The 13,321-nt window shown below is 40.6% G+C and overlaps 1 protein-coding gene across 4 annotated transcripts in view; it reads right to left on the bottom strand.

Moving 5' to 3' along the window:
- Positions 1–1,108: 1,108 nt before the first annotated feature.
- LOC137164445 (GDNF-inducible zinc finger protein 1-like) overlaps positions 1,109–13,321 on the bottom strand; it is a 33,514-nt gene continuing 21,301 nt past the window's right edge. For 2 of the 4 annotated variants that reach the window (XM_067565345.1, XM_067565344.1), the window contains exons 3-7: positions 8,122–9,051; positions 5,673–5,767; positions 4,328–4,495; positions 3,361–3,518; positions 1,109–1,885 (exon numbers count right to left, since the gene is read on the bottom strand). In XM_067565345.1, coding sequence (XP_067421446.1) covers positions 1,688–1,885; positions 3,361–3,518; positions 4,328–4,495; positions 5,673–5,767; positions 8,122–9,051 — 1,549 coding nt within the window. In that variant the 3' untranslated portion in view covers positions 1,109–1,687. Of the gene's footprint in view, positions 2,292–3,360; positions 3,519–4,327; positions 4,496–5,672; positions 5,768–8,121; positions 9,052–13,321 lie in introns of all 4 variants that reach the window. The other 2 variants (XR_010923032.1, XM_067565346.1) reach the window with 2 other exon arrangements.

Below are 13,321 nucleotides of genomic sequence, written 5' to 3' on the forward strand. Positions count from 1 at the left end.
TGCTTGACTCCTAGTTTAAACTGCAAAAAATAAACCACACCACACAAACAACGCTGGATCTCAAAAGTGTAAGAGCTCTCTTCACTGACAGTAGTTCTCTGCCTTAAAAGCATCGCATTTTCCATGGAGCAGAACACTCATTCTAAGCAGCAGTCTTTGTGATTCTGAGGCTGTGATTTTTGCACATACAACATTCTGAATAGTGTCCTCTACATTAAAAGAGACAAAATGGTTCTGCAAAGTTTCCATCCTAACCTATGGCCCCAGAGGGGATGATGCCCAAACCCCTGAAGGCACTATTGACATTAATGAGACCTAAGTTTATGTATAAGTGCTTTGCTGAATTAGGGCTGTCAAGTCATTATTTACCCAGTTTGACCAATCAAGTTGCTCCTCTCCCCTCCTGCCCTCCCACTATACACACATTTTCTAAAAAATCAACATGAGATTTTAGAACATGATCAATTTAACTCCTGCAACTCCACTGCTATTTTTGGAATTACATCAACAATGAATCTGGCCCATAATCAGGCAATTCCAAAGTATTATTTCCAGTGCAACCTTCAATCCCCTACACTGAATACATTGTGTAGTGAGATATGCATTTAACAGCATTCTCAGTAATACTAAATACACGCAATGGTGCTCTGTTACAACTGGTCTCAGAAACAAAGTTCTGAATGTCCTGTCTTTGGTGGATTTAAAATCTCAATAACATTACATGCACAGGTTTTTTGGAACAGTAAAAGGACTATAATCTTTAGAGTGCTTAGAAGCTACAACTCTTATGAAAGCCATTGGGTATTGGAATGCTCAAACTCTCAGAAGGCCAATAAAACTGCATCCCATGCAAAAGATCTTTGTTTTTTTATCTAGAGTTGTGCAGTCAAACCTTTGAATTACAAGATTGAGACAGTAATTCACAGCTCCTTGTTATTTATTATATATATGGACATAAGAGGTGTCCCATCACTTTTTAAGAAATAATTTTGAAGTTTATTTTATAGTATGCAAAGAAATTATATTTAGAAATTATATTATATTTAGAAATTATATAAAAGCAAATATCACAGTGTCAAGAGAAAATGAAATGCAGAAAGCTGGGAAATAGCATATACCACTGACTTTTATCATTGAACAGCTTCATTCCAGTTGGTTTAGAACATTACACAGCAAATATTTTAACATTTTTGTATTGATCGAGAAAGTTAAAATATTTTACAATAAAATATATACAAATAAACTAGATACAGAATAGATTATCATTTTATGCAAATTGTTCTCAACATAATATCTTTATTATAAAGACAATAATTTATAAGAACACTATAATGCATGTGTATGTATATATAGACACACACACACAAACATATATACTTTATTAAACAGAGTTTTTACTGTGTGATATATTCAAGATATTTTTTAAAAATAAAACTCTGTACATGGGTCTAACACCAAACTGGCATAAATAGTTTACCATAACAAGATAAAAGACTGCAATGTAATATCTTATTTCAATTATAATAAGATCAGAGTATCTCACATGGCTTAAAAATGAAACAGCTATATTGAACAAAGGTTTGAAATACTTCAGTTCATAGTGTATCAAGAGATTTTATAGTTTTCTGGTTAGAGCAATAAGAGTTACAAATATAAAAGGGAGCGATCAGCATCTCGCATATTAACATTAGATGGCCTCTGTTCTATTTTTTACACCGATGTTTTCTGGTTTATAAAGTTTACCTTGGTCAACTGACCAAATTTCAGGTGCTGAGTCCTCACCCATACAGACATCTGATAAGGTTTCTATTTTGGACCAGTTATGGTCTTTTTTGGTAGTAAGATCTATTAAGAAACTTCTCCAGTGAGCATTCCGGTCATGGACCTGGGTGGGGGGAAAAATTAAGATTATAGAGGAAAGAAAAACTTCTGAACAATAATTTTAAAACAACTGAAGATTTTACTTTTATTATCCAAGTTCAAAATGGAATAGGGTTGATTTTAACATTCCGATGCTGCAATGGGATGGGCCAAGGGGTTAGCTGGGCTCTGAAACATGAGAATGGTTTACTGACCCTGACCTCTTTACTGTTGTAGGTCCATTGGCAGGACACAGTGTTGGCAGAAATGTTACTCCAAGCACACAGGTGAATGCTAGACTTGAACAAGGGAAATTGGGAAAGTCCTGATTTTCTCCCCCAAAGAGGTCACTTCCAGGGCCCGAATGGCATTCCAGTGATTTTGCTCAGCAGTCCAATTTCTCACCTCGAGCTGTGTGTCCTATCAAAACTCTGAGAATGCAGCTGAAGTTTCAAGAAACGGTAAGACACTGTATCCTGCACAGTATGAGGGCTAAGCCACTTCCCACAGCAATTGTGATCAGAGCCCTGCAACCTGACCCAAACCCAACAGAATCTGACAAGTGGTGGGTCTGGATTGGATGGAAAAACAATCGGATCCCCTCAGGCTTGGGTTGGCTCTCCTCCTCCTGCCCATGGTGACTGTATGCTCCATTCCTGCTGCGTGTGCTACACTGCGTAAGCTACACTCACAGAGTGAGCATGCCAAAGAGTGGCAGCGACTCACTCCACAGCACAGCACGGGGGAGCAGCAGCAGCCATGCAGCCACCAGCACAAGTGGCTGCCACTGTGCTAGCCCCTGCAGCTGCCATTGAGCCAGCCGCGCAGGCAGGAGGTGACGGTGGCGCTGACTCAGGTTTGCAGGAAGGACTGGGGTCAGTTCGGGTCTCAGATTCCGGTTGGGTGGGCTTAGGTCTGGGTTCATGTCTGGGTGGGCCCTAAAAAGTAGGACTGAGCAAATCTGGAATTGTGAATTTAAAAAATCCCCCATCTATAGCGAGGCATCCTCTTCACATTAGCCAGGCTCTTGTCTTTCCTCATGTTTCATTTCCTATATGATCAGATTTTGCTGTGTAAAAATTACTGGGTTTGAAGTTATCAGGACTTGGCTGTCAGGACTGGGAACTGGTACATCATCTGGGAGTTAGCATTTCTCTTCCTCAATCTAACAGCTTAGAAATACATCTTTACATTGCAAGCTCTTTGGGGCAGGGATTTTGTTTGTACATATCAACACGGCTCTGGTCCATGACCGGAGTCCCTAGGTGCTACAACAACATAAATAATATTAAAAGCCAGATGTATTTGTAAGTTAGCACCCTAGTCCTCCCCTTCATCCTAACAGAATTTATTTTTCATAAGGAATCAAATCTGAAAGTCTAACCCGTAGTAAATTAAAAATAAATTCAGCTGCAGAAATGTAGCTCCCCGCCCCTTCACCCCAATTAAATCTCTGCACCAGAGTTTTATTGCTACAAAGGCAGCAGAAAGGCAACATACCGAGACGTGTCTCCGTAAGGTGGACATGTCTGTGAAGGTTCTCTCACAAGCCCTACACTTGTATGGTTTTTCGCCAGTGTGAATACGCTGGTGACGCCTGAGAGCTCCTTGCTGAGTAAATGTTTTTCCACACTGTTCGCAGAAATATGGACGAGTCTCTGAAAACAAACAAAACCCACAACCGTTGAAGATTAGTCCAGATCCTGCAGACACATCCGGCATATGCTTAACTTTACTTATGTGAGAGTTACAGGACTATTTATGTGAGCTACGCCAGATTAAAGCACATAACAGGCAACTGCCTAAGATCCTGGCTCCCACAGTCATGTGATGAGTGTTCCTAGCCCTCATAGTTGCGAAGAAAAGCTTGAAAATGTGACCCAAGTGTAATCGATCCAGCAGGGTCTGCTGGAGTCTGTAGAGGGAGGTGCCAAGAGAATCAATGAGGTAGCTACCTGCCCCCACACTTCCTATCAATGCAGATCAGGCTCCTCTCCTTGGGGGTGCCACCCTGCCACCAGTCCATCCTCTACTAGATGATAGCCTTGGAGGATGGGCATTTGGGGGTGTATCTAGGGCTCTGGATTGCTTTAATCAGGCTCTGCAAAGAAGTAAAGTTAAGAATGTGTGTAAGTGTTTGCAAGATAAAGTACTTCAAGAAAGAATTTCCAAACTGAGTCAAATTTCATTTGGTCCAATGTATCTAACTACCGTACACTGCATCCAGGAGACAATGCAGGGTATGTTTGTTATTTTTTAAATACTGCGTGCATATTTTTTTCCTTTATAAAATATATGAATAAGTATGAATTCTGGCTCCAAATCACTCTCTCTCACTGTACTTATGTAGCTCATCAAAAAGATTGTTGAATTAAAGACTAACACCCCTCTTGCAAATCATTTCAGCCCAAACTTCCACCAATATCGACTCATCTACTGCCAAAAATAATATCTGTTTGCTTTTTACCTGCATGAACATTACTGTGTTGGGCTAACGAGGCTCTCAGTCCAAACGTCTTCCCACAAATATCACATTTATATGGCTTAGCTCCCATGTGGCATCGCTTATGGCATTTTAAGTATTCATTGGTGGCGAAATGTTTTCCACACACGTCACATTTAAAGAGACGCTCTCCTGTAAAAAACAAAGACATTCTGAATTCTCTTACCAGTTACCTCAGTAACCTCTTCCTAGCCAAGTCTAGTAGGTTTTTTGTCCAAGCTTATCCTCCTGCTCCCTTTGACACATTTGATCATTCCCTTTTCTTGGACTATCTTTAATCTTTTGATCTCGATCAATCTGTTCTCTCTGGCTTCTCAGCTGGCTTCCTCTCCACCATGTTTTGTTGGCATCCCTCATGGCTTTATCTCCTCTTTTCCCTTTTCACCCCATCCCTATATGACCTCTATTACTCACTTGCCCTCTGTTACCATTTCTATGCAGAGGACTCCCCCAAATCCATCTCTCTATCCCAATCTCTGTGTTCAGTCTTGCACAGGGTTACTGTATTTCAGGTTCCCAAAAAGAAGACACTGCCAGGGGCGGAGGGAAGCTGGATAGGGGTACAGTTAGGAGGCCCGGGGAGGAGGGTGTTACAGTTGGGAGGTGCTAGAGGTGGGTGTGTACTGGGAGAGGCACTGGGGCTGTGTTTGTACTGGGAGAGGCACTAGGGAGAGCTGGTGGGTGTACCTGCGGCAGGGGTACTCACTGGAGGTGGGGGACAGTGTCACTCCCTGTCACAATGGCAGGATGATTGGCACAAGCCCAGGATGCAGTGACAGCCGTCAGTCAGCACCTCCCTGCCTCTCCCCTCCCCGTGGCTGGGGGCTGGGCGGGCAGGATCTGGTAGCTGTGGCTGCAGGGGAATGGACCAGTCAGCTGTGGATGCAGAGGAGGGACTAATCAGGATTCTTTCTGAGCTGCAGCATCTGCTCTGCAAAAATCCAGGATATTGACTCTTATTTGAAAAATCCGCCCAGATGGAGGGTCAAAAAAAGAGGCAATGTCCAGGAAAACCCGGATGTATGGTAACCCTAGTCTAACATCTCAGACAGCCTTTCTGATGTCTACCTATCCAGGGACTCACATGGCCCTCATCATATGCACGCCTCCTGTGAGTTAAAAATACAATGTGCACTTCCTTGCCCTCACCTATTCCTTGCTGCCAAGAGGCTTGGGAATTTGGATGATTTCTTTTATACCTGGATGTCCTGCAGACAACTTGTATTCAACAGGACCAAATAAAGGATGAGAATGGTACAGGGAAGGGCAAATCCCTTAGTGAATCTGGCCCACGGTATTTAATTCTTACCTGTATGTGTCCTCTTGTGACCATTTAGTTTGCCTTTGTCAGCAAAGCAAGCCCCGCAGTCCTCACAAATATATGGCTTTTCTCCTGTATGAGACCTACATGCAGTGAACCACGCACAGATGTTGAGAAAACACAGCTACATAGGGGGTTTTAAAACAGCATTTCCTTTTTAAATTAATTTCCTGTACTTTGGATGTTATGGTCCTGGATAGTTTGCTTAGATTTTCTAGGTGGGGGTTGGCATACTCAGCTCAGCAAGGAAACTGAAGGTTTGCATGCATATGACATCCAAGGTGCATGCAGACCCCGAGGCATACAGTTGCAGTGAATGACCCTAGCTGATGTGTGGGATTTTGCATGCTAAGAGTTTTGGGGGGAGGTTAGAGAATCCTTGGCTGAGACACTCAGAGTGGATATTATACTCCTCGGATGGAGTAAATCAGTGTAGCTTAATCTGAAGGAGATCTGCTGATTCACACCAGCTGAGGCTCATTCCCTTACACTGGCTTAAAGGGGAGCATGCCCTTTATTTTCCTCGGGCTATTCCTTTCTTTTCTTCCTTCATGCCTCAACAGCAGCATCAGTATGGAACTCTGCAGCCAAAAGGTTTGGCAGCCTGTTCAAACAACTAGACTATTCTCTGATACTGGCTGCTAGATGCTATGCCAGGGTGATGAAACCAAAATAACTACTCCTCTGAGAGATGGCCCCAGGACTGATAAACTCCTTGTGTGAACATATGTATGCTCTTGCTGTGATCCAGCCAGGAACTGATAAAGCCAGTGGTTATTTCAAATAAAAGGGCATCTTGTCTAACTCAGCAGATGAATGAGGCAAAGGAGAGAGAACCACACTGAGTGCAGACAGACAAGAGCAGGAGTCCCGAAGAAGCTTCTCTCTCGAAAGCTTCTCTCTCTCACCAACAGAAGTTGGTTCAATAAAAGATACGAGGTCAGCCACCTTCTCTCTCTGATATCCTGGGAGTGAGCTGGCTACAACTACACTGCATACAACATGTGGTTCATAGACATTTACGCAAATATATCGCTTCAGTTTACCATCAAGACTGTATTTGTCTTTGAAGGAAAAAAACCCACTGAAGTACAGCAGATATCAATGACCTCACTATTTATAAGTGTGAAGAACATACTGAGCCAGATACTCAGTTGGTGTAAATTGGCACAGTTCCACTGAAGAAAGACTCAGTCCCATTGATCTCCATTTAAATATTGGCTTTTCAAAAATTCCACTTTAGTTTTGGTTCTTTTGGGCCTCATTGGTGGGTCTGATTTTTCTCCCTCTGGTTCCAGAAAGATTAGCCTCTGACGGTTATTTCTTATGACACAAACAGCAGAGGAGAGCCCAAACTTACAAAAGACTGGCTGCTGCTGCTTTGGTGGTGGCGGCGGCAATGTGGATGTGTTTTCCTTCCCTAGAGTAGCGGCAGATCTCGCCAGGCTTGTATAGTGCATCCTGGACTACATTCTCAACTTGTGTAAATCACACAAACCAATCTGCATCATCTGAGGGTCTGGCCATTGGTCTTTAACTCACAACAACATTCCCATTTTTAAAGAGCGAGGTCGCTAAAGAAAATCTTGCAAGGTATGTCTCAGAATCTGATTTTCAACTGGTTAAAACAAGGAGACATTCTGAGCCAAATGTCCCACATCTGTCACTTTCTGTGCTGTGTTTTCATGTTTCAGCTCATACTAAACGATATAGAAGATCATGCATGGTTTTGAGACGTCAGTCTAAAGAGATGGCATGCAAACAAACACTGAACTTCCTTGATCTGTTGGTGCAATTCTGACTTTCATGGCTGGATCTTATACCAGTGCAAGTCAGCAGAGCTCTAATGGACTTTGATGGCATTTTCTATGTATATATCTTAGACACTTAACATTGAAGTCTTTAAGCACTTCCACAATCTTTTTACTGCATTTCTCCTCAGTGCTCCTGTGAACTCAGTGCTATTGTCTCCATTTTACAGGTTGGGGAACTGAGGCACAGAGAGATTAAATGACTTGCTCATGGTCACACACATGAAGTCTGTGGCAGAGAAGGGAACTGAACCTAAATTTGAGTCTAGTGCCCTAACCACTGGATAATCCTTCTTGTATTGCCATTTTACATTAGCTGAGGATCTGTCTAAATCTTGTTTGGAAGTAATCCATATGTTTGCCTATGTATGAATAGTATTGCTATGTTTTAAGTCTTTCCCAAGGGTGAGATAACGACCCTGAAGTAGACAAACAGCTTTACATAAAATAAAGGAACTAAACTTCCTTAAGCATTGATATTACAAACCAACATAAATCCCAGCAGTCCTCTATTACATGAATATTGCCGACAAATGACTGGGGACAATGGGTCGTACAAGGGAAGGAGCGCCGAAGCAGGGCGCATGCAGGGTTTAGTAATGGGAAAAGCGGTCCTGTAAGCTGACCTGGTGTGGATCTTAAGCTGTGACGGCTGAGCAAATTTTGAGTCACAAATGCTACATTCGTAAGGTTTTTCCCCTGTATGTGTCCGCATGTGAAACACCAGTGCAGTTCGAGAGCTCAGAATCTTCCCACAGACCGAACACAGGGGGCGCTTCACTCTCCCTTCATGCTTCCGCATATAATGTGTCCTCACGTCTCTCTTTCTTTTAAACGTAGCATTGCAGAGGGTGCAGGCAAATTGCCTTTCTTCAGAATGGACACATGCTCTGTGCTCTTTCCAGCTGTTGTAGCTAGCAAATGACTTGCTACAGATATCGCACTGATAGACTTTACCGGGCAAAGACTGATGAACATCTTTGCAGTGATCCACATATTTTTTCCGGGATACAAACTGCTCATCACATTTATCACATGTTATAACATAGGCAGACTTCTTAGTTACCCTGGTTTTATTTACCTTCTTTATTTTAAAGTCTTCTTCCGATTCATTTTCTTCAGCATCTTTATCATTAGAGGAATCTTCGTCATCATCTGTACAAACATCCTCGTTATATTTACCGTCATCTACTTCGGAATAAACTGCACTGTAATCTCCCTCCTCTTCTCCCTTCACGCTTGTTTCTTCTTCATCCTCATCCCCTTCTTCGTTTTCGTTTCCTCGGTCAGCTTCAGTTTCATCATATTGCCCCTTCCTTTCTTCCCCTTCGTTGCTGTAATCTACTTGTGCATTAAGAGAGCTCCCTGGTTCTTCCTCATAGTCCATGGCTTCTTTGCTCCTGGCACCTCTTTTCAACCCAGTGTCTGATGCCCCATCGCATGTTTCTTTGTTAATATCTGTTTCATAATACGTTGCATCTGGTCTATCTGCAGGTGGAACTATCATCCAGTAGGCTGGCATAAGCTTCCTGTCTTGCCTGGATTCATGTATTTTTCTGTTAAAAGCAGAACACAACCATAGTAGATTTAAAAACCTAGTTTTATGTGCATGCACAATGAGGGAATAAGGTTTCTCATATTCATTGTAATGTTTCCTTATGTCATTTCACAAACTAGAATATCTGGAGAGCAAGGAAATACTACAGAAAGGTGAGACCAGATAATTAATGATAACTAAACTGTCTTATGCAAGTCATTCTGTAGAATCATTATTTAAAATGATGGGTATCCTTGCTTTCACAGCTAGCAATGGATACTGTACTGAGGGACTGGCAGAAGTTTAAAACCAGTAGGTCATCAGGAATGGACTTTCTGTAAAGTGAACACGTGGTGTTACCTGATTAATATAATGAGAGACTATTAATGCAGTCTAACAAATGGGTTCTTACAAATACAACCTGAGATCCTCTTACTTTACTTTTAATTAAATTAAAATACTGAATGGCATACTTTTAAATATCTACTGCATTTAACCCTTTAGTACCTCCTTAAAGAAGCACATTTACACAAGCACAAAGCAGCAATTATATTTGCCACATTTGACCCTGAAAAACTGTGTGTGAGAGTCTCAAACAACAAAACTGATGTTTCACTTTAACTGAAAGATTAAGAATTTCATTGTAGGCCACATGTGATTTCCCCACAATGCAAAGGCACTATTGAGCTCTAAGAAACGTGGAAGAAATTCCCAATGTTTTCACATGGGACATGTGTATGGGAAAGTGGATAAAAAAGTAGAACTGGGGTTCATCGCTTGAGTGACTCATAAACTTGAGTTCCTTGTTACAATACAGCACGCAATGATGAAACATTTGATTATGGAAAAATATTCAGTGTGGTTTTTAAACATATTAGACATGCCATTACATGTGCAAAATGTGCACGCAATGACATCCCTACTTTGTGCATGCAATTATACAAAGTGAATCTGTCTATTGTTTGCGCAGATGGTCAGTTATGGTAATCTGTCTTTTTAATAAGTGTTTCTACCATGCTTAGCATACCAGAATCCCAATACTTAACTAGAATCCTTAGACAGTATCATAATACAAATAAACAAGAACATAACACAAACATTTTCTTATTAAAAATACTAGCTGATTGCAACATGTCCATTTGTGTAACTTGCAGCACACATAGTTTTCTTATTAATTTAGGGCCAGGTACAGATAACCTTATTAACACTGAGATGTAAAGGTATTCCATGAATATTCTTATTGAAATCACAACAGGAAGTGTATCAAAATCTGTCTCAAAGAAATAGGTAATCACGGACAGTCTATGTTTGAACTGCTAATCACTACAAATTTAAAACTAATTGTCTGGGAGATAAGTGCAAGAGATCAGTCTGCTTTCCCTCTGGAGGTGGAGATAACACAGAACATGAAACAGAGGGCCATACTGCATTCTTTTGAAAGATTACAGTGTGTATGTTTTGGACACATGAAAGACTGACACTGTGTAACTGCAGTGTAACTGGAATTATCTTGCTATTGTGAATTTTACTACTACTCGTATCTGTTCAGTCTGCATTTTCCTAAAAGATAGCTTCACTCAACCCTCTTCTTTGAGCACACTGTCTATACCATCCAGAGTCTAATTCTTTTCGTCAATCACATTTATCTCCCTTAATACCTCGTTTCTTTCTCAGTACACATATTGGTGTCATGCAGAAATCACTGAATGCACGTATTCTTTAGAAACAGACATATGGTAGCTTTTTACATATGTATTTTCATGAGGGAATTTCTTTAAAGCGTCAACCTGGGGCAGGATATTATTGATTTATTAAATACATTAATAAAATTTAAGAAAGGATTATACACATAGAGATAAAACTAATCTCTGTAAATGAACTAGCAAGGATAAAATTATAGGACCAATAGTCCTCATGCTTGAGAGAAAGGATGGTCTTGTGGTGAAGGTGCTGGACCTGACTCAGAAGATCTGGGTTCAATTCCTAGCTTTGCTACAGGTTTCCTGTGTGATCATGGGCAATTTCTCTGTGTCCCAGTTCCCTGTTGGGAAAATAATACAGCAGGGCACAGATTAACCAACAAATTCTTGGGATACAACGGAGAGCAACTTTTTATTACATGAGGTGGAGAAAGTGATGAGGAAAGAGGCTGTTCTAGATTTGATTCTGACAAATAAGGAAGAACTGGTTGAGAGTTTGAAGGTGGAAGGCAGCTTGAGTGAAATGATGAGTTCATGATTCGAGGGAATGGAAGGAGGGAAAACAGCAGAAAAGAGACAATGCACTTCAAGAAGGCAGACTTTAACAAACTCAGAGAATTGGTAGGTTAAATCCCATGAAAAGCAAGTCTAAGGGAAAAAAGAGTACAGGAGAGTTGGCAGTTTTTGAAAGAGACATTATTAAGGACACAAGAGCAAACTATCCCAATGCACAGGGATAGAAAGTATGGTAAGATATCATCCTGACTTAACTAGATCGTCAACAACCTGAAATTCAAAAAAGAGTCCTACAAAAAGTGATAACTAGGCCAAACTACGAAGGATAAATATAAAAAACCCCAACACAAGCATATAGGGACAAAATTAGAAAGACCAAGGCACAAAACAAGATTAAACTAGCTCAGGACATAAAGGGAAAAAAAGAAAACATTTTACAAAGGCATTAGAAGCATGAGGAAGACCAGGACAGGGTAGGCCCATTACTCAATGAAGAGGGAAAGACAAAACAGAAAACACGGCAATGGCAAAGTGTTAAATGCTTTTTTACTTTCAGTTTTCACCAAAAAAAAAAAAAAAAAGGTTACCAATGATCGAATGACTAACACAGCGAACATCAGTGTAAACGGGATAGGATCTCAGGGTAAAATAGGAAAAAAAACCAAGAATTATTTAGACAAGTTAGATATCTTCCAGTTTACAGGGCCTGACAAAATACATATTAGAATATTTAAGGAACTGGCTGAAGCGTTTCTGAGCCATTAGTGATTATCTTTGAGAACTCATGGAGGATGGGAAAGATCCCAGAAGACTGAAAAAGGGCAAATATAGGAGAAAGGGGGAATAAGGACAACCCAGGGAATTATACACCGTCAATTTAACTTAGTTATCCGGAAAAATAACGGAGCAAATAATTATTCAATCAATTTGTAAGCACCTAGAAGATAATAAGGTGATAAGTAACAGTCATCATGGATTTGTCAAGAACAAATCATGTCAAACCAACCTAATATCCTCCTTTGACAGGGTAACAAGCCTTGTGGATGTGGGGGGAAGCAGTAGATGTGACATATCTCAACTTTTGTGAGGCTGTCTCATTTGACCATCTCATAAGCAAACTAGGGAAATATAGCCTAGATTAACGTACTATCAGGTGGGTGCATAACTGATTGGAAAATCATACTCAGACAGTAGTTATCAATGGTTCACAATCAAGCTGGAAGGGCATATTGAGTGGGGTCTCTCAGGGTCTGGTTCTATCCAATATCTTCATAAAATATTTGGATAATGGCAGAGAGAGTAAACTTATAAAGTTTGCGGACAATACCAAACTGGGAGGAGTTGCAAGCACTTTGGAGGACAGGATAGGAATTCAAAATGATTTTGACAAACCAGTGAAATGATCTGAAATAAACAGGATGAAATTCAATAAGGACAAATGTATTTAATTAATGTAATGTAATTTAATTAATGTAATTAATGTATTTAACAATCAATTGCACAAAGTGGGAAATGACTGCCTAAGAAGAAGTATAGCAGAAAAGGATCTGGAGGTTAGAGTGGATCACAAACTAAACAAGTCAACAAATGTATTACTCTTGCAAAAAAGCAAACATCATTCTGGGATGTATTAGCTGGAGTGTTGTAAACAGGACATGAGAAGTAATTCTTCTACTCTATTCAGCACTGCTAAGGCTTCCAGTGGAGTACTGTGTCCAGTTCTGGGCACCACACTTTGGGAAAGATGTGGACAAATTGGGGAAAGTCCAGAGGAAAGCAACAAAAATGATTAAAGGTCTAGAAAACATGACCTAGAAGGAAAGATTAAAAAATGGGTTTGTTTAGTCTGGAGAAGAGAAGGCTGAAGGGAGACATAACAGTTTTCAAGCACGTAAAAGGGTTATAAAGAGGAGAGTGATAAATTGTTCTACTTATCCATTGAGAACAGGACAAGAAATAATGGGCTTAAATTGTGGGAAGGGAGATTTAGATTAGACATTAAGAAAAACTTCCTAACGGTCAGGGTAGTTAAACACTGGAACAAATTGCCTAGGGAGGTTCTGGAATCTGGAG

The sequence above is a fragment of the Emydura macquarii genome, unplaced genomic scaffold (genome assembly GCF_026122565.2).
Source record: "Emydura macquarii macquarii isolate MOO-44397 ecotype Brisbane River unplaced genomic scaffold, CSIRO-AGI_Emac_v2 contig_2676, whole genome shotgun sequence".
In the NCBI taxonomy this organism is placed as follows: domain Eukaryota; kingdom Metazoa; phylum Chordata; order Testudines; family Chelidae; genus Emydura; species Emydura macquarii.